Below are 22,510 nucleotides of genomic sequence, written 5' to 3'. Positions count from 1 at the left end.
AGTCAATCCATGACACAAAAGCAATCACTGACAGTGCAAGTTTAACAAGCAGTGTTAAGAGAAAAGTTAAGCTGTTTTTTCAACCTGTACACTACTGTGTCTTTTCTGTGTTTTCTGGGCTTTCCACTTTGAGCAGGTGTTATTTTCATAGTTAGAACAATAAACAAATATTCTTTTAAAAAAGAATACAGATCATACAAAGTATTTTCTCTGACTACAACGGAGTAAAGCTAGAAATTAATAACAGAAAAAAACTAGAAAATACACAAAAATATGGAAATTAAACAACAAACTATTAAACTACCAATGGGTCAAGGAAGATTAAATCAAAAGAAAAATCACAAATTTCTTAGAGTCAAATGAAAATGAAAACTTATGGGATACAGCAAAGGCAGTGCTCAGAGGGAAACTTATAGCAATAAATGCCTACATGAAAAAGAAGATTTCAAATTAACAACCTAACTCAACAACTCCAGGAACTAGAAAGAGAAGAGCAAACTAAGCCCAAACCTACCAGAAGAAAGAAAATAACAAAGATCAGAGCTGAGACCAGGATCACAACAGAAGGTCCTGGACAGAGCTGAAAAAAAATGTAGAACAAAATTCAAACTCACAAAATAAGACCAGACTTACTGGCTTGACAGAGACTGGAGAAACCCCAAGAGTATGGCCCCCGGACACCCTTTAGCTCATTAATGAAGTCACTCCCAAGGTTCACCATTCAGCCAAAGATTAGACAGCCCCATAAAATAAAAAGAGACTAATGGGGCACAACAGTCCAGGGACAAGGACTAGAAGGCAGGAGGGGACAGGAAAGCTGGTTATAGGGATCCCAAGGTTGAGAAAGGACAGTGTTGACATGTCATGGGGTTGTTAACCATTGTCATAAAACAATACGTGCACTGTTTAATGAGAAACTATTTGTTCTCTAAACCATCTAAAGTACAATAAAAAATAAATAAATAAACAAAAATAATTAAAAAAAACAAAGATCAGAGCTGAAATAAATAAAATCAAAAACAGAAAAAAGAACAGAGAGAATACATAAAACCAGAAGTTGGTTCTTTGAAATAATAAAATTGACAAACCTTTAGCTAAACTGACAAAGAAGAGAAAAGATGCAAATAACCAAAATAAAAAATGAAAGAGGGGACATTACAACTGACCCAACAGAAATAAAGAGAATTACGACAGAATATCATGAACAACTGTATGGCAACAAACTGTATAACCTAGATGAAATAGACAAATTCTTAGAAGCAAACAACCTACCCAAACAGAGTCAAACCCTCCCCCCATTTGGAAAAAAAAATAATCCTGGACCAGATGTCTTCACTGGAGAATTCTACCAAACATTTAAAGAAGAAATGACACCAATACCATTTAAACTCTTCCAAAAGAGAGAGAAGGAACGAATACTCCCTAATTCATTGTATGAATCAAACATAATCCTGATACCCAAACCAGACAAAGATACCACAAGAAATGAAAACTACAGACCAATTATCTTATGAACTAGATGCAAAAATCTAGATGCAAAAATCTCTTATGAATATAGATGCAAAAATCCTGAACAAAATACTAGCAAACAGAATCCAACAGCATATCAACAGCATATTAAAAGAGTCATACACCATGACCAAGTACGACTTATTCCAGGGATGCAGGGATGGTTCAATATTAGAAAATCAATCAACATAATATACCACACCAATATAACAAAGGAAAAGAACCACATGATCATCTCTATGGATGCAGAAAAAGCATTTGATAAAGTCCAACAACCACTTCTTGATGAAAACCGTAAAGAAGATTGGAATAGAAGGGATATTCCTCAATATGATTCAGGGAATATACAAAAAGCCAACAGCTAACATTATACCTAATGGAGAAAGATTAAGAGCTTTCCCCTTGAAATCAGGAACAAGACAAAAGTGCCCACTTGCACCACTTCTATTCAATATTGTATGAGAAGTCCTAGCCAGAGCAATAAGACAAGAAAAAGAAATAAAACGTATGCAGACAGGAAAATAAAAAGTAAAATTATCTCTATTCACAGATATGAGCCTATATATAGAAAATCCAAAAGAGTCCACAAGAAAACTTCTAGAGCTAATAGAAGAATTTGGCAAAGTTGCAGGGTACAAGGTCAACAAACAAAAATCAGCTGGGTTTCTACACACCAGCAATAAGAAGTCTTAAAGGAAAATTAGGGAAACAATTCCATTTACAACAGTATCTAAGAGAATAAAATACCTAGGAAATATCTAACCAGGGATGTGAAGGGTTTATATATTGAAAATTATAAAACACTGCTGAAAGAGATTAAAGAAGACTTAAATGGAAAGATCTTCCAGGTTCGTGGATTGGAAGACTTAATATTGTTAAGATGTCAATACTACCCGAAGTGATCTATAGATTAAACGCAATCCTGATCCAAATTCCAACACTTTTCTTTAAAGAAATAGAAAAACAAATCCTGTACTTTATATGGAATGACAAGAGGCCCCAATAGCTAAAATAATGTTGAAAGAGAAGAATAAAGTAGGACTCACACTTCCTGATTTTAAAACATGCTATGCAGCTACAGTAATCTATTGGTACTGGTATAACAATAGAAACATAAAACAATGGAATAGAATTGACAGTACAGAAATAAACTCACACATCTGTGGTCAAGTGGTTTTTCACAAGGGTGCTAAGTTCATTTAATGAGGAAAGAAGAGTCTCTTCAATAAATGGTGCTGGGAAAATTGGATTTCCACATGCAGAAAAATGAAACAGAATCCATAGCTCACATCATACATGTAAAACAAATTCCAAATGGATTAAGGACCTAAATGTGCAAACTGAAACCACAAAATTCTTAGAAGAACAAACAGGGACAATGTTGTCAGGTCTAACATTCAACAATGGATTATCTAATATAATAACAAAAGTAGAAACAGCAAAAGACAAAATAAATAAGACCTCATAAAAATTAAAAACATTTGTCATCAAAAGACTTTACCAAAAATATGAAAAGACAAGCCACTGAATGGGAAAATATCTTCAGAAACCATATATCCAATAAGAATCTAATAACCAAAATATATATAAAACCTTGACAACTTAACAGCAAAAAGACAAATAACCCAATCATAAAATGGGAAAAGGATTTTAATAGACATTTCACCAAAGAGGACATGCAAATGGCCACCAAACTTATGAAAATATGCTCAGCATCATTAGCCATCACAGAGATGCAAATCAAAACCACAATGAGAAACCATTTCACTCCTGCTAGGATGGCTAAGACTAAAAAAAACAGAAAATAACAAATGTCAACAAGGATGTAGAAAAATTGGAACCCTTATCCATTGCTGGTTGGAATGCAAAATGTACAGCCATTTTGGAAAACAGTGCGGTAGTTCCTCAAGAAACTAAAAATAGAACTACCATATGACCCAGCAATTCCATTCCTAGGTATATACCCAAAAGACTTGAAAGCAGAGACTCAAAAAGAGACCTGTACACCAATGTTCATTGCAGCACTATTCACAATAGCCAAAAGGTGGAAGCAACCTAAATGCCCATCAACAGATGAAAAGATAAACAAAATGTGGTACATACTTACAAAAGAATACTACTCAGCCAGTAGGAGAAATGAAGTCTTGATAGAAGCTGCAGTATGGATGGAGTTTGAAGACATTATGCTCAGAGAAATAAGCCAATCACAAAATGACAAATATTGTATGACCTCACTTATATAAAAAGACAAGAAAAGGCAAATATGCAGAGACCAAAGTTTATTAGTGGTTACCAGGGGCAGAAGGGAGGGGAAAAGGGGGGTTTACGGTGATGGAAAAATTGTATTATGGGTAGGGTTGCATAGCTGATTATTGTAATTGCTATCAATAAATTGTACACCTGTAAAAAGTTGAAATGGCAAAAGTTGTGTGATAGATACGTTCGCAACAACAACAACAGCTGAGGCTGCTTATATACAACCAAACAGCTCATGGGATTTGTGCCCTTGGTTTGAAGATTTAGGTTTCATGGGACATCCCAGTTAATTGGCCTAATAATGTGTTTAGTGCTTCTGTTCTACCTCCTAGTTCATTGCATAGTGCCTGGGGTCTTAAAAGCTTACAAGTGACCATTTAAGGCACAACAATTCATCTCTATTCACCTGGAGCAACAGGGGAAGAAGGAGAGTTGGGAATAAGAGGAAGATATGGAATGTGTGGCTAATTGCCTCCATGAAAAACTGCCGCCTTTGCCATGAGACCAGAAGAACTGGATGGTGCCTGATTTTGATCAAAGATTCCACAGAAGAATCTCAATCAAAAGGTGGAGATGCCAAACCGAATTTCAAATTCTCATGTACTCTGGAGACGTGGAGGGTGGATGAACCCCTGAAACTATTGCCCTGAGATCATCTTTATACTTTAAACCAAAAATATTCCCTGAAGTCATCTTAAAACCGAGCAATAGTTTAATTTAACTAGTGAAAAAGGTCTGCCTTGAACATTGTGCTGTTTTAAGAACTATCTATATCGGATCAAACTGACAACAGCAAAAGATTAGATAGGAACCTTAGGGGGCAGTGAGTTTATGTTAATGAGGAACAACCCAGAAAAGGAGGGTGAGAATGGTTGCACAACTGGAAGAATGTAATCAGTGTACTAAATTGTACATGTAGAAACTGTTGAATTTTTTTATGTTTTGCTGTATATATTCTCAACAACAACAAAATGAATTTTAAAAATTACTGGATGTGACTGAAGGCTTATTGTAAGATGTGTGTGTCTTTATCCTTTCCACATCTTGCCATGTTTTCTGTTTTAACAACCTGTAAGCTGCACCAAGTCATTCTGAAAGAAGAAAGACTGTGTTAAATGACGTGTGAGTAGCCATAGTGGTGTGCCTGACTTACGTCGCATCGACCTTCTCCACCCCTCTGAAGTAGCTGACGCCGTCAGAGGTGTTGCGCAGATGGTGGCACTTATCATCGATCCGGTAGGCTGCCTGCTTGTCACTCAGGTCCTTCTCCAGCTCATGCTGGGAAGCTCTGACAGATCTGGAATATGAAGTGGGAAAATGGAGCTTCAAGTGAAGGTCACAATTTAATATAAGGAAGTAGAGTGGCCCATTTGGGCTGGGTCCCCTCATTATTGCTCTTCTGGTCTCTCCAAACCATGTTTGACTCCACAATTAAAAGGATCCTTCTTGGGAGATGTGCACTGCAATGAGTCATTAGATCCTTTACTCCTGTCCTGTCCCCACATCATGTTCATGTAGGGGTGGGGGTGGGAGAGGAGGTGCAGATAAACAGGAGTTGGGGATCTTGAGCCCCAGGCCTGCAGCCCACCTCCCTAACACACGGACTGTTCCAGACAGGACACTAGTTTAAAGACACTGTCCACCTCTATGCCTTCCTCTCCTTCTTCCTTTTCCTCGTCTACATCCCAACCCCCTTCCTCCCCAAGAAACTGTTAGGCATTTACAGCTGAGCTTCTCTCTAGCCATGGAAGGTGACCTTAGCTTGCAGTAATGGTGAGGCTCAGAAGTTTTCCAGGAGATATAAACCAAGGGTCAAATTATCCTCCAAGGCATGAGCTAGAGAGTGCTTAGAAAGAGGTAAGGGGTTGGTGGCCCACTCAGGCTCCAGCAACACCCTGCTGGGGAGGAAGGGGCCTTGGTCACTCTGAGATGCAGGGTCTTCCCTGCCCTGCTAGGCAGAGAGGATACTCTACAGCCAGAGAGAGAGGTCCAGGTGGTGGGCCCAGGCCCCAGATGAACCACATCTTTGCTCATAGAATAGTATACTCTACAGATAATTACTGAGTTCCTACTCTGTGCTGGGCACTGTTCTAAGCAGGGCTTTGAACCAGTTAGTTCCAATTCAAACCCCTGCTGAGAACTTGCATTCTAACAAGTTCCTAGGTGATGCTAATGCTGCTGGTTAGGGACCAATTCTGAGAACCAACGGTAGAGCCAAACCAAACCAAACCCGTTGCCATCAAGTTGATTCCTACTCATAGCAATCCTATAGGACAGAGTAGAACTGCCCCATAGAGTTTCCAAGGAGTGGCTAGTGGATTCGAACTGCCAATCTTCTGGTTAGTAGCCTGAGCTCTTAACCACTGCACCACCAGGGCTCCCACTAGTAGAGCAAAAAAACCAAAAAACCAAACTTGTTGCCGTCAAGTTGATTCCAACTCATAGTGACCCTATAGGACAGAGTAGAACTGCCCCATAGAGTTTCCAAGGAGCAGCTGGTAGATTCCAACTGCTGACCTTTAGGTTAGCAGCCAAGCTCTTAACCACTGTGCCACCAGGGCTCCACTAGTACAGCAGTGGTTCTCAAAATTTATCATACATAAGAATCAACTGGGGATCTTGTTAAAATGTAGATTTTGGTTCAGTATATCTGGGGGGGAAATGCAAATTCTCAGCAGAGGTACAAACCGGTTCAAAGCCCTAGTTCAAAGAGCCTGGGAGGCATCAATGGGCAAAACAAACATCTCTTCCCTAAAGGGATTGACCTTCTACTGGGAGGAGGCAGACAATATACATAATAAGCAAATCATGTGGGTTGTTAGATGTACAATGCAAAAAGAAAACCAGGAAAAGCGGAGCAGGAATGCGAGTTATGGAGAGCTGTGATTTTAATGTCAGGAAGGGTATGTTTGAGTAAAGATCATGAAAGGGGGAGGACCAGATATTCAGGGCCTTGTCGGCCATTGTAAGGACTCAGGTTTTACTCCTAAAGAGGTCATTCACTTAAATTTGAAAGGATCATTCTGGTGCTTGGTTGTGAACAGTCTGAAGGGTTCAAGGAAGACCCATTAGAAGACCATTGTAGTCATCTGGGCAGGAAATAACGGCAGCTTGGGCCAAGGGGTAGCAGTAAAGGAGGTAGGAAGTGTTTGGATTCTGAACATGTTTTAAAGACACAACCAGGAGAATCTCCTATAAGGTGGGACATCAGTGAGAAACGAGAGCTAAAGTTGAGTAACTGGAAGAACAGAGTTCCATCAACTGAGATGGGAAAGGTTTTGGGTAAGTAGGCTGGGGGAGAAGATAGATGTTCAACTGCGGACACGTTAAGCTTGAGGTGTCCGTTAAACATCTACTGGGGACACCAAGTGGGCTGCTGGAATTTGGGAGAGAGGTCTGGGCTGGAAGTAAAAATTGGGGAGTTGTTAGCACATAGATAGTATTTTAAAAGCAAGGCAGCTAGATGATCTTAATCATTTCTGTATTCCCAGCACCCAGAAATGGTCTTGACATACAGGAATCACTCAGTAAATATTGCACTGAATTGAATGAATGAATGCAGCTTCCCTTTAACTTAGCCTTTAACTTAGCCTGTGTCACCTGACCCATCAGAGCTAAATTTTTTTTCCTCAATAAGTGGCAATGAGAGTGGCATAATGTAAGTGATCTTCATTTTGTGAATTATAAAAATTATACTTATGCAAAGGATAAAATATTAGAAAGCCGCCTCCTCTTGCTACTTCTGCGTTCAGTCTCTTGCCTTAGGTCTACCACTAACTCTGCCAGGAGGAGGCTGAAATCAATTACAAGGCCTTTCTCATTTGTGGTCTAGCACCAAAACCCCCTGCCAGCTTCCTCTCACCCTTGACAATGAGGGGCTGCCTGGAGCCCCTTTGACCTGACCTCAGAGTCTCCTTACGAAAAGAGCTCAAGGCAATCTGTCTCATAGTCACAGATGGGAAGAAACATGGCTACCATGTTGCTGCCTCATGAGATTCCAACCAAGGGCTTCATTGTTCCTTCCAAAACAAGTGGAGTTGAAAATCCCAGCATCTTCCCTGGACAGAGCACAGGGGTCACAGTTAGAGATCCAGGATCCCGGATTCCAGAAAATGAGGTAGGCACCTTGCCCACTGTGCATTAAAGGGAAGTCAAGCTCCTTAGAAGGATCACCAACAAAGACTCCATACATAAAGTCCGTTCTAACCAAGTTCACATGCTGAGACCAAACTTTCTGCAAAGGCCCTCAGTAAGGCCAGGAATGAGACCATTTGTAATGGGGATTGACCTGAAGATGTGCCTCTTCTGGGTGGGACAATGTAGGCCAAGAAAAGCAAAGGCATATAGAATGAGCAGCCGATTATAGAATATGAAAGAAAATGAGGATTAGGAACCGGACAAGAGAACAGAATAGACAGTTCTGTGAACCACACTAAGCTAAGTATTTCTGCAGTTCCTAGGGCGCAGAAACCAGATATTAATGTCAGAATTGCACTGCCTTATACTTATAGCTGTTTAAAGAAACTGTAGTTAACCAAACCATGTGTAGTCAGTCATTCTTAATTAATCTTTTGCCTATTCTCATAAAGTTCTGAATTAAAGAACCTTCCATCCATAGCTCGACAGATATCTCAGCAATACAAACTTCCCTGATTTTTGCAGCAGCATCAAATCTGTTGTGCGCAGTGGGCAAACTAATTAAGCAGTCACAACTTTAATAACACTCCTTTGGGTGGGGCACACATTATCCTTGACATTAGTATAAGCATAATAGTTCTTTCCCTTGTATGATATATTTGACACTACTTCTTTGTATGGCCATAAGCAAATGGACATTGATCTTTCTATTAATGTTGGGCAGCACACTCAATCAACACTTTTCTATGCTGACAGCTGCTATCATTGCTTAAGACCTACCTTTTATTATCATCCCCCTCCCCATAAATATTAAATACCTATTATTGTGGTGCAGTGGTTAGGAGCTTGGCTGCTAACCAAAAGGTCGGCAGTTTGAACCCACCAGGTGCTCCTTGGAAACCCTATGGGGCCGTTCTAGTCTGTCCTATAGGGTCACTATGAATTGGAATCGACTCGACAGCAACGGCTTTCGTTTTTTTTTTTATTGTCAAGAAAAGACAGAATTTGTATTCTGGTGGGGAGTAGGATCGATAAACTATTATCACGCAGTGGGATGAGATGGATACTGCAATGGTGTACTCAGAGCACTAGAAGGTGTACTCAGCTAAGGCTGAGTCTTCAAGGGGGTATAAGAAATAAACACAAGTGAGCCACGATTCATTACTTTTCCAACTGCCCTTCCTTGAAATGCACAGACTGTTAGCACTGAATATATACAAGTCAGTCTCTTATCAAAGAATAAAAGTATTTTGAGTTAAAAGAAATCTTAGCCAAACTCACTCACAGTTAAGGCAGAAATCCTTTACACAGCATGTGAAAATTATTTCTTTAAATAAAAGTTTAAAGCAAATTTATTCAAGTACACATGTTAACCTTTGAATAAAAACGTGTTTGTGTGTGTGTGTGCGTGTAGTCTGATAAAGGCTGAAAGAGATCCGAATGAAGGCATGAAAGCTTTAATGATAGTTCATAAACTACGGAGAGGTGAAGCTCTTACGCGAGTTGGGCAATGGCCTTATCCAAATGCAGCTTCATTCTTTCTTGGCAACACTGAATAATATCGACTTCCTACTCGATTGAAAAAAAAAAAAAACACACATTAATGTTTTCATCAATGTAACTTTCAAAGTCATCAATGAGAGAAAACTTTGTTAAAAAAAAATAGTGAAGTGAAACTAGAGAATAATTTTACATTCACTTATTTACCTATATGGCCTGTGAGACTGTAATCTTATTATTGAACTAAGATCCATTCTTTGTAGGGCTATAGGGAAATTATATTATGGAACAAGTTTTGACATGGTTAAAAGATTAGGGTTTTCTGGCCCTCAATTAAACCACCACCACCACAAAAAAAAATCAAAATTCTTTGTCTGCCCGTGAGGTCGGCTTCACCCGGCTGGCTCAACCCTCACCTACGTCCCCACCTGTGCACAGCAGCCCCGCTCCTGTCCTTGCCCAAGCCCCCGTGCTAGCTAGGCCTCCATACTGACCACATGTTCCGTTTGGATGCTGCCAATATGTATATACTAGTACAAAGTACATGTTGTATCAGAGTCTTTTTAATAACATCCATTTCCCTCTGAAGTTCATACTCACATTAGAAAATTTTTGAAATCAAAATAGCACCAAGAGGAAAACAAAAGAAGTGCATAATCACCATGATCATTTTTTAAAGTAAAAAATCATCATACTCCATATATTGTTTGGTGGCCTCCTTTTCATTTTAAACTTTGAGCATTTTCCCATGACATTGAACCATGCTGCTGTGAAAAATCTCAATAAATATTTAGGCACTATCAAAGAGTGTGCATTTTTTAAGGTTTTGACAAGTACAGCCAAACTGCCCTTCAGAAAAGTTACACTGTTTATAGCAATGAATGGGGGTGCAGTGGTCATTATCATTTCTCTCAACCAACACCAGTGTAACAGACAGACAGCTTCCAAAGAGTCAGCTCTGACTCATGGTGACCTTACGTACAACAGAGTGAAATGCTGCCAGGTCCCGTGTCATCCTCACAATTGCCAGCATGTTTGAGTCCATATTTCAGTTATTGTGGCAGCCCATCTCACCAAGGGGCCCCCTCACCCTCGTTGGCCCTCTACTTCACCAAACATGTTGTTCTCCCCCAGTGATTGATCCCTCCTGATGACACATCAAAAGCAAGAGAGCAGGACTATGTTATGTTGTGATCCATAAGGTTTTAACTGGCTAATTTTTAAAAGTAGATCACCAAGCCTTTCTTCCTACTCTGTCTTAATCTGGAAGCTCTGCTGAAACCTGTCCACCATGGTAGACCCTGCTGGTGTTTGAAATACCTGTGGCACAGCTTCCAACATCACAGCAACATGCAAGCCACTACAGTACAACAAACTGACAGACGGGTGGTGGACCAATGTGCTAGGACCCCTCAAAACAGTAAATCGCTTAAATTTGCATTTTATTATTACAAATGTGCATGTTTCTATATATTTGTTAGTCATTTGATATTCTTCTTTGGGGAACTGTCTGATCATGTGCTTGCATGATACCATGCTGGTGTCAAGGTTCAATTAAACTCTGTCTCACAGCACAGCCCCCATGGGATACACCACACTGAAATGTCTCCCTTCATCTGAAATGCTGAAATGCCTCTACTGCAGTAGATCTAGTCAACTGACAGCTCCAAAACTCATTCTTGCACAGGTCAGGAAACCTATGAGACTGTCATTGCTTTCCGCTTCTGTAACACAAAGGAGGGAGAAGCCACTTGTGAGAGGAAACTGGCCAGCTAGCACCAGGCCCCAAGCAGCAGCCCCAGCCCACGTTCCTAGGAACGCCAGGGGAGGTTGTATATTGGACGGCTCTGCAGACTTATCTGGCATCAAAGTCCAAGGGACTGGCATGATCTGGGGGTCCCAAGAGGATGGGATGATGTCCTATTCCCCAAGAGAAGTGCTTTTGTAAAGATTTGTTGAGTATCGTTGATTCAACGTGAATAATAGTCAACAGAATTCATGAGAAAATATTTCATTGCATCTGAATATTTTCTTTTTCAAAAGCAGGTTTTTTAACACTACCTGTTTTTCTTAGCTAATGCTTATTTAGCTGTTCTAAAAATTGAGATCCATTTTCCCTACCTCGAGTAAGCTACACACGCAGAATACCTTCACTACTTGAATCAAGGCAGCCCCTCAGTGATACACTATTAGTATAACTGCAGATTCAGTTATTTTTGAGAGAAAGCAGCCCCTGACACTAACCTGGAAAACCTAAACCTCTAAAAAGCAGTGGCCCGTAACCCTGGTTATTTATTAAAATTATCTGGAGAGTATTTTACAAATATCAATGCCTAGGTTCCACTCCATATTCAAATTAAAATCTCTCAGGGTAGGATCCAGGCACTGATATTTTTACAACATCCCAGGTGATTCTAATGTGCAGCTGGGTTTGAGAGCCACTGCTAGAATAATGGAAACACCAGAGGTAGCCCAGATTCAAGAAATCTCTTGGAAACACCACAGTGTGCTGGTTTGTGGGCAAACTGGTGAGGTTAAGCTGTTAGAACTGGCTTATAATTTACTTCAGGCAGAGCATCTCAGGACTGGTAAGAACAAGAGGCCAAGGGATAGACAGATAAATAGCTCCTGTCAAGTCAACTCTGACTCATAGCAACCTTACATACAACAGAACGAAACGTTGCCTGGTCTTGTGTCAGCCTCACTATTGCCGGCACGTTCAAGTCCATCATTGCAGCTACTCATCAAGAGTCTCCCTCACCCATGCTGGCCCTCTACTTCACTAAACATGATGTCCTCCTCTAGTGATTGATCCCTCCTGTTGATGTGGCCAAAGCAAATGAGTCTGACAATGTTCTGTTGTGGTCTATAAGGTTTTCATTGGCTAATTTTCAGAAGTAGATAACAAGGACTTTCTTCCTAGTCCAGAAGCTCCACTGAAACTTGTTCACCATGGATCATCCTGCTGGTGTTTGAAATACAGGTGGCATAGCTTCCAGCATCATAGCAACCACAAACCACCACAGTACGACAAACTGACAGGTAGATTAGTAAATTCCTGTCCATTTAGGATGACAAAGTAGAGGACAGATTATTTTAAGATTTGCTAGATTCACCAGAGACTGGGAAAAAAGAAACAGCAGAGCAATGAACCATCACTGCAACACTTCATTCAGGAAGTTCTATTCCTAATCCCTAGTGTTCAGCAGTAGGAGGGGTGGGTTTACAGAGAAGATTATATAGCCTCTCTGTGGTGGCCAAAGCTTTCCTGAGTATACCATTTCAACTCAGATTTCTCTTAGAAAACTGGATAAGGAGAATAAAGGAAAGAGCAAAGAAGAAACTTTTGTTTATCATCCTCAGTGTCATGGTTCATTGAAAAAAATGTAATGTAGTGCTAAAAGGGATTGTGGACAGCTTGTGACAATGAAGTGCCTCTGATGACCAGGTTGCTGGCTCATCTTATTTAATTCCTTATCACCAATCATCACACAAAGGCAAAGCTGATTCAGGATGGAGAAGATCAATGTGCTGCAGCAGAGCTCATCAGGTCAGAGTGGGAAATGAGACTGACAAGTTAGGTGGGAGCCAGATGGTGGAAGGCCTTAGTGGGTTTTCTCTTGCTGGAATCAGGGAGTCAATGAAGGATTTTAAGAAGAAGAAAGAAGCTAGAAATAATATGTAGATACAAGCAAAATTGGGTGTTATGGACTGAATTGTGTCCCCTAAAAGTATGTGTTGTAAATCCTAACCCCTATACCTGTGGATGTAATCACATCTAGAAACAGGGTTTTCTTTGTTATGTTAATGAGGACATGATAGTGTAGGGTGTCTTAAACTTCTGAGATATAAAAAGAGCAAATTAGACACAGAGAGAAGCAAGCACAAATGAGGAAAAGACAGATACCACGTGGAGATGTCCAAGGAATGTGAGAAGAATGCCAGAGAAGCTGAGACAAGGATTGTCCTCCACAGCAGACAGAGAGAACCTTCCCCTAGAGTCAACGCCCTGAATTTGGACTTCTAGCCTCCTGAACTGTGAGAAAACACATTTCTGTCAGTTAAAGCCACTGCCTGTGTTAGTTCTGTTATAGCTGCACTAAGAAGCTAAGACACTGGGGAAAGGGAAAGTGTTGGGGGATTTCACATTAACCAGCTTTGAAGCAGGAAAGGATGAGTTAGAATAATGGTAGGGGGATTGGAATGGAAAGGACAGAGGCAAGATGCAAATCAGAGGAACAATTTACAAGAGCTACAAACTGATGACAGGGTTGAGGAGATGCTGGTAAGCAGGCCAAGCCATGGTGAGTAGAGAACATTGGTGCCATCAATAGAAAAAGGAAGACAGAAAAGTTTGCTTCTAGGCATCATGAATGTGAACAAAAAATGAGTTACCGAAGTAAAAATGTCTGGCAGGCCATTAGGGGTAGAGAACTGATGTTTAACACAGTGTCTGGGCTGAAGAGAGAGACAACGAAGGGCTCCAGGTTCACGATGGTGGAGATCTTAATGGAAAGCAGAGACCTTGGGGGAGCAAGTCTAGGAGATGAAGGTCAGAGAACTTGGAACTAAATCATATTTCCTTGATGGAAGGTGGGAAAGAGAGAGTAGCAGGAGAATCGCGTAGTAGAGCAGATATGACTGTAAGCTTCTGTAGGGCAATTTGGCTGTATGTCAAAAGCTTTCCAAATGCACATACCCTTTGACATCAACTTTACTTTCTGAATTAGAGCTACATACAGTTATCCTTAATAATATTTTGGGACACTGTGGTGTTATTAAAATAGGGAAAAAAGAGAGGGACAGGGAAGCAACATAACTACTCAACAAGAGGGGATTGATTAAAAAAAAAAAAAGATAGGTCCTTCCCATTGTGGAATACTATGCAGTCATTAAAAATCATACCTAAAAGAATAATGATATGGGAAAATTACCCCAATATAATTTTAAATGAATAAAGCAGGATTCAAAATTATATATAAAATATTATTCTGTTCTTGAAGACAAGTTTGTGCGTATTTGTGTGAGTTGGGTGGCGTTTATCTAAGTATGATTTTTTTAAAAAAAAGACAAACTCCAAATTTAACAGTGACTTTCTGTCTAATAGAAATGCAGATGACTTTTATCCTTATCTTTTTCTATATTTTTCCAATTCTTTCAAAGAACATATATTACTTTTATAACCAAGCAAAAATGTATCTTTTCTAGAAGCTATGAATATCTGATACAAAAACCCTTATAGGTTTTATAGAAAATCATCTTTTGTTTCTACATATTAAGCACATGTTTACAACTATGCTTGTTGTTATTCTTGCATTTCCCCCAGAATTTACTGTGAGCAGTTGTGTTTCCACTTCATCATGAACTAGATCGATTCCCATTCTCTTCTCTCGATGAAGTAGACATTCTCGGGCTACCTACAGATACATAAATAATGAAAAGCATTAACACAAACTGACTATAATCAGTGACTAGCAGTTCTAATGACTAAAACAAGTCAATAGATACTCCCAATACCAAATTATCCAACATTTTGTTGAAAATTTAGCATGAAACAGACTACGAAAAATATGTAAATCCTTGCTGCTAGTTAAAAGGTACAGGGTTAGCTCTTCAAAGTAGTTTGAAAAAATTTCTAATTTGGAAAATTGAGAGAATGAATCAGATGGCATCTACTGGATCCCCATTAATTAGCATTAGTTTCTTCGAGAAAAATAGTTTAATAACATGAAGCATAGTCTTGCAGACATTATTTCCAAATATTTTCTACTAAGGAAGACTGAGGAGGAAACAAATTATAAACTTTAAAGACATCACAATATTTGTGCAGCCAAAAATGCAGGTGATTATATTTAAAGTATTATTTATTCCTTTCCTCACTGTAAAAAAAAAAAAAAAAAAAAGCCTTATCCATTGAAGAAAAAAATATACGGAAAAGAAAGAAGAAAATATGACTTGGCCATAATCCCATCACTGTGTTGTTTGTTTGTTTAACAAATTGGGGTTATATGTCCTTACAACTTTATAGTACACTTTTAAGAATTAACATTAAGTAGAAGGCCTGAATCAAGAAATATTCTTTGAGACAAAGTATATTAATGACCTCAGTGGAAAACAGCTTAAATTGCTAACAATAAATTATGTATGCAATAACATTATGCAGCTGTTAAAATGTTTTTGTCAAATACTAGTTTATGACATGGGATGACTGTATAATGTTAACTTTTTAAAAGCATAAAACATAATAGCATGTACACTAAAATCTGAATATAGTATCATTGAATAAAATCGAGTGAACCTCTACTCTTTTTTTAATAGTATAATTTGCATTTACTAGAAGAGGAAATAATGGATTGAGGGGAACTCTGATTATTTTAGCACGTATTACTAGATTGCTTTCCAGGAAGTTTTTACCAATTGACAGTCCCACCAGCAATACATAAAAGTGCCAACTTTCTGCATTTTGTCAACCCTAGATGCTATCAGCTTTCATTTTTGCAAGGTTGATAGGCCAAAGATGGTTACCTCACTGATTTAATTTGCACATTTATTATTAAGTTTAACATTTTTCCTGATATTAGTTGATCATCAATATTTTCTCTTTTGAGACTTATCTCTTTATGCAATTAACTCTCTCCCATTTTAATCAGGATCTTCAATATTGTGTCGATAGTAAATGTTCAAACACAGAACAACATCTGGACAAAAACCGCAGGAAAAAGTTTAAATTAGACCCATCTCACTGAAAGCCCTCATCACTGAAGGAGGACTAGGGGAAGAAACAGTCAAGTGGCTATTGTTTTAAGGACACTTCAAATCCTTGGAGACAGTGGGGAAAGCGGTGTAGAATAGCCTAGTAATTCTCAAAATAAGGCCAGGCTCAGAGAAGGGCATCTGATGCAAAACAAGAATTCATAAGGAATTAATTAAAAGATATCATTAGTATACTATGGGCCTCTCTTGGGATTCCTGGGGGTTGTGTGTATTTGTGTTTGTGTTTAGTGGGAAGGGGATGCAATAAGAAGTGACACTGTGCAGAGGTGACCAGCAAACTCTTCAAGCCACTAACCAAAAAAAACAAACCCAGTGCCATCAAGTCGATTCCAACTCATAGTGACCCTATAGGAAAGAGTAGAACTGCCCCATACAGTTTCCAAGGAGCACCTGGTGGATTCGAACTGCCTACCTTTCAGTTAGCAGCAGTAGCTCTTAACCACTACACCACCAGGGTTTCCATTCAAGCCACTAGACTTCCTTAATTCCCTAAACTCTTTTACTACCAGATGCAAAGACCTACTGCTTATCCTACTGGAAACAAGTTACACAAAAATGAAAAAAGAAAAAAAAAAGGTGGTTAGCTTTCCTCACAGAAATATATACAATTTCTAGAATAATTTCTATAATTTGCAGACCGTCAAAATAAGAATGACCTTTTCTCAGTGGTGGTGGACTGAGTGAGGCTGCAGTGCCCATCACATGCTCAGAGGGTCAGATGGGATTGGAGCCCACCCAGAACCTGGTCAGAGATCAGTCATCAGCTGAAATAATGCCTCTATTACCAGGGCAACTGGCCTAATTCTAACCTAAGTCTCATTTCTCTCTACTTAATCCATCTCCCAAAATAAATTTTCACTGTGCCCTGAACCAGAATCATAGAGTATGCACAGGAGGCATTTCATGACACAGACTAGAAGAACAAAGTTTTTTCTCACACGTTGTTTACTTAATCCAGGGACAGCAATGATCAGCTAGCCAATATGAAAGATGGGAAGACTACATGTTCACCATAAAATGTTCCATGTCCTAATGGTATCTCTTTAATGAGTTTTCTTTGTTTTGCATTTAGAATTCTGTCCAGTTAAGTGGTTGCTCTGTATAATGTGTAAAAATGACAGTGATTTTACCATTACTAAAACCAGCTACAGACTTATCGATAGGGGATTGGCTTCTATAGGTGAAGTGAAACATAATTCAATATATAAATAGCCTCAGAAATTCAACCAGTGGATTATTATAATGAAAATGTAGACTCTTTTATCACAGGGTCTCATAGTTACCTGAAGAGGGGCTTCAGTTTCCATCAAAGCCCTCTCCAATCTTTTCTTAATATCCGTGAGTGCATTGGTCTCACCAATCATTTCATCCAACTCATGAAGGATTTCAGATTTCCAAAACCCTATGTCATTGACTCGTTCTCCCAAATTTTGGGTGGAATCTGCCTGAGTTTTCCTCATTTGCTGATATTTGTCTTGAATCAGGCGAGCTGTATCTACCCTTAGTCTCTCTGAATTATGGCGGGAGGTGTTGGATTCTTGGTAGTTGGTTAAATTGGACCTGTACCAATCATCAGGAGTATACCTGGTGAAGAGAGTGGTTCTGTTGCAAACGAAGGGAAGCATGGTGCTCTCGGACACCCTCTGAGATCTGGTGCAGTATGGAGCCAAGGTCGGTGAATTGGAGGCCACTTTGTAGTACATGCTAGGTTTCCAAGGGAGGCTCAAGCTATGCGTCAAATTGTGGTGGGGGAAGCGGTCCCTATAGGTTGATGCTATGGTACTGATGGCTGGTAGAAAGTTGGTTGGTGTTGGTCTAGGGTGGGCATAAGTTGCCGTTAAAGTAGAACCTAAAAGCTCCATGTTGCACAAACACTATTTGTAAATCTCTCCTGTTTAAAAAAGGTAAAAATAGACAGTCACATAAACTAATCTCTGATGAAATTTAGTATCAGTAGCATTGCTCCTTAACACATTAGATAGATATTTATTCTAATTTGATACCCACCTTGATCAGTGATAATATATTCCAAAATTTTTTTCATCTCTGTCTCAACAATGTATTAAAGTCACTTTTTTAGACTGTCCATTTGAATTTTTGAATATTTTTTAATTACGAGAGTAACTTTGTCTTGTTTTAACAAATTTAAATTAAGACCCTGAACTGTGTATTTCAATAGATAGGGATTCAAATCTTGGCTCTGCTATTTATTAGCTGTAACACTGGGCAAATCACTTAACCTCTGTGCTTCAGTTCCCTCATCTATAAATTGAGACTAATAATAGTACTAATTTCGTTGGATTGTTATAAGTAGTATTAGCAGCAAGGGATTGCTTGGAGAACTAATCACCCCCTCCCATCTCCATCAGCATCCCCCAAACACACACACCAACTCATCCTAAATAAACATACAATCTGGGTAACAATGATGTGCCTAGCACGCAAACAGCTCTGCTTTTTCCTGACAGCTTACCACCTTAAATCACTTCCAATACAGAATTCTAGAATAGTCACAGGGTTATGAAGATTTAGGACAATATAGGTATTTGGAATGCTTAGCACAATGCTGGGTGGGCACACAGTAAGTATTCAATAAATGTCAGTTTTTTAAATTACTAATATGGGGGAGTATATAAAGTAAAAGAAAAATATCTTTTCTCCCCCCAAAAGTGAATTACTCAGAAGCAAACACTGAATAGTTCATTAATAGATGTATCTTTCCAGATTTTAATATTCATATACCAACACAGAATATATATACATGTATGTATGTACATATACACAGATTTTTAATATAAAAATTGAATTGTCTTAATCACTATATATTTTAAAATGTACTTTTTTTTCCTTTTTAACATAAATATATATTTTGGACCTTCCCCCTGTTAGCACACATAGATCCACTTCATCCCTTTTGCCAGCTGAAAAGTAATCCATCCTCTGGAACTTTTGGTCATTACTATTCCAGAAAGCCAAGAATGTCATAGACTATGATGTACTTTTCAGTATCTAAATATCATTCTGTTTTGGCATAATGTCTATGGACCTGTTCATTGAAAAGTGAAAAAAAATCAGGTCCAGTTCTACAGTCTGCTCAGAAAAAAATCCTTGTGGTTTGGGTATCAAAAGCCTCAAGACATAACTATTAAAGATGGTATTCCACTGTTTTCTGGCTTGCATAGTTTCTGAAAACATTCTGTATTAAGTCTTGTCTTTGTTCCTCTCTACCTAATGTATCTTTTTTATCTCACTGATTTTAAGATTTTCTTTATATCACTGATTTTCAGCAGTTTGACTGTGATGAGACTTGGGGGGGGGGTGTCTGTGTATTTATCCTCTTGTAAGCCAGAAAACAGTGGAATATCATCTTTAATAGCTATGTCTTGAGGCTTTTGATACCCAAACCACAAAATAACTTATTTGCAGAATTGTGGCCAAGTAAAAAGCCACTCAGACCATGGGTGATGAAACAGCTGCCCACTGCCAGTGGTGGTGTCTCACACCACCAGACCTCCCTGGATTTTTCCCAAAGTCTTCACATCCACAGGCCCCAAAACACCCATGGCCAAGCTTAGAGAATGATGGTGAAAAACAACACCTTAATAACCACTTGTACTTCTTCACTTCAGTTTGAAACTTAGACACTGCTTTTTGAAAAAGTAAATTCAAAGTAACCTGAAGCCTTAGGGTCCTTATGGCTGCTTTAGTTCTAACCCCCTATCCATGTCAAATATGGAAATAATCCAGTCAGTTTTCTTCCAGTAATAAGTTTCAAGTGAAGTTGGACCACTCCCTACTTGGCTTTGCTTAGTTCTTGACAATAAAGGATCTAAAAACTATGGTCACTTGGTTCTTCAACTCTGGAATTCCAAGTACAGACTTACCACATGCATTCTCCCAACAGTTGTTAAATTGGCATTTTGAGGTATCTCAACCCATGTCTGTCAAATACTGAACCATGAGTTATCTACCCCAAGGGGTGATATGTGAAGATGTAGAGGTTCATAAACCAGATAAGATATGTGGACTGAGAAAAATCAATGTAGTTTTACAAAAGCATCACAGTGATTTTTTTTTTAATTAGGGAGGGGATATAGGTTAGAATATGGAATCTGAAAAATAAAGCTCAGTTGTTTAAAGCACACAGAAGTAGAGCTGCTCATGTATGAGAGATAATGTTCTATAGCACAACTGAAGTTCTAGCTCCCGTCAGCCATTTTGTGAGTCATTCAGGAAAAACTGAATAAAGGACAATAGAATGTCTTGAAACTTTGGTACCCAAACCACAAAATAATCTGTAATAACTGTATTTTTTGTTTATTGGTCAAGAAAACTGAGAGTATCAGGGTCTAAGAAATACTTAAAAATTCAGTTTAGACTCCTGCCTCCAACTATGATGCATAATAAGAACTGTACTTAGTCTCTCATGGTAAACATCTAAAACACTGGGCAAAATATATGAAACAATTGTTTTCAGACATTGGACAACAGGCAGCACAGGACTCTGATCCCTGAGAGTGGAGAAACAAATTTTTAGCCCTCTGATTGCCCCAGCATTCTAACAGAAGGCAATTTCCAGACCATGGGCAAAGATAGATGAAAACCAAATGGAGCCTGGCAGCCTTTGTGAGTTGAGGAAGAGACTGGAATTCATGGAGGCTGAGACAGCTGGAAGTTGTAAAGCATAATTCTGGGATAAATGGAGCTATGCAGAAAAAGAGCTCCAGCATAGGGATCTGTTTAAGTTTTTGCTGAGTAATAGGCTGCGCACGCATTGAAAGACACTCTGTTAGCCTAGGCAAAGAAAGATGGCAGAGTTGTTAGCTAAACAATTTCTAGAGCTCACAGAGGGTAGAGAGACATTATGAACTCAAACCAACCAGAGTGGAGTTAACATCTCTAAGAGGGGTCATGCCTTAGAGGCATGGCTGAACTATCCCTGAACTGAAGGTACTAAAGATTCACTCTAGTAAAGCCTAAAAACAGGCCTCAAACAGAAAGACAATCCACAATTGCCAGACAACATCCAGGCATTCAAATATGTAACATCACAATGTCCAGAATCCAACAAAAAAAATTACTAGACATGCCAAGAAACTGGAAACTGTGACCTGTAATTAGGAGGGAAAAAAAAGTCAGTAGAAACAGACCTAGAAATGACAGAGATGATGGAAATAGAAAACTATGTACAAGTATTTGGAAAATATGAGCATAATGAACAGAGAAAGAAAAGATTTGAAAAAGAACTACATAGAACTTTAAGAATGAAACATACATATACATCTGCAAAATTCCACTCAATAGGATTAACAGAGAATCAGGTATTGCAGAAGTAAAGATTAGTGAGCTTGGATCAAACCAAACTGAATGAAAGAGATTTAGAAAACTAAAAAACGATTGTCTTATGGGACAATATCAAATGGTCTAACATCATGTACTTAGAGTGTCAGGGAGAGAGAGAAAGGGGACAAAAACGTTTGAAGAAATAATGGCTGAGTATTTTCCAAATCTGATGGAAACTGTAAATCCACAGATCTGAGAAGCCCCACATATTACAAGTAAATACACACACACACACACACACCCCTCAAGTCTCATCACAATCAAACTGCTGAAAATCAGTGATATAAAGAAAATCTTAAAATCAGTGAGATAAAAAAGATACATTAGGTAGAAAGGAACAAAGATAAGACTTAATACAGAATGTTTTCAGAAACTATGCAAGCCAGAAAACAGTGGAATACCACCTTTAAAGAGCTGAAAGTGTCAAACTAGAAATCTATATCCAGTGAAAATGTCCTCCAAAAATTAAGGTGAAATATAATATTTTCATAAAAAACAAAGCTTAAAGAATTCATCAGCAGCAGATCTGCACTAAAGAACTGTTAAAGGAAATTTTTAAGGCAAAAGGAAAGTTATACCAGATGCAAACTTGGATCTAAAGAAAGAAATGAAGAGTGTCAGAAATGGTATGTGTGCTAGTATAAAACATTCTTTTCTAACTTTTAATTTCTTTAAAAGATAATAGCTTGAAGTAAAAATAAAAATTTATTGTGCAGTTTGTGATAAGAATTATAACAATAGCACAAATGATAAAACCATTGCTGTTGAGTAGATTCTGACTCATCATGACCCTATAGGACAGAGAACTGCTCCATAGGGTTTCCAAGACTGTAATCTTTACAAAATCAGACTGACACATATTTCTCCCATGGAGCTGCTGGTGGGTTTGAACCATCAACCTTTCAGTTAGCAGCTGAGCACTTAATCACTGTACCACCAGGGCTCCTTAGCACAAATGATGGGGAGGTTGAAATGGAAATATATTATTGTA

At 38.7% G+C, this 22,510-nt stretch overlaps 1 protein-coding gene across 1 annotated transcript in view; it reads right to left on the bottom strand.

The window, feature by feature from the left end:
• Positions 1 to 18,175, bottom strand: part of TEKT3 (tektin 3) — a 38,511-nt gene extending 20,336 nt beyond the window's left edge. The window contains exons 1-4 of the mRNA XM_004375966.2: positions 17,460 to 18,175; positions 14,736 to 14,819; positions 9,401 to 9,471; positions 4,919 to 5,062 (exon numbers count right to left, since the gene is read on the bottom strand). Of these exons, the coding sequence (XP_004376023.1) occupies positions 4,919 to 5,062; positions 9,401 to 9,471; positions 14,736 to 14,819; positions 17,460 to 18,038 (878 nt within the window). The 5' untranslated portion in view covers positions 18,039 to 18,175. The remainder of the gene's footprint in view (positions 1 to 4,918; positions 5,063 to 9,400; positions 9,472 to 14,735; positions 14,820 to 17,459) is intronic.
• Positions 18,176 to 22,510: the final 4,335 nt, after the last annotated feature.

The sequence above is a fragment of the Trichechus manatus genome, unplaced genomic scaffold (genome assembly GCF_000243295.1).
Source record: "Trichechus manatus latirostris isolate Lorelei unplaced genomic scaffold, TriManLat1.0 scaffold00040, whole genome shotgun sequence".
NCBI lineage: Eukaryota > Metazoa > Chordata > Mammalia > Sirenia > Trichechidae > Trichechus > Trichechus manatus.
Note: the sequence above shows the minus strand (reverse complement) of the source record. Positions and strands in the feature narration are given on the sequence as shown.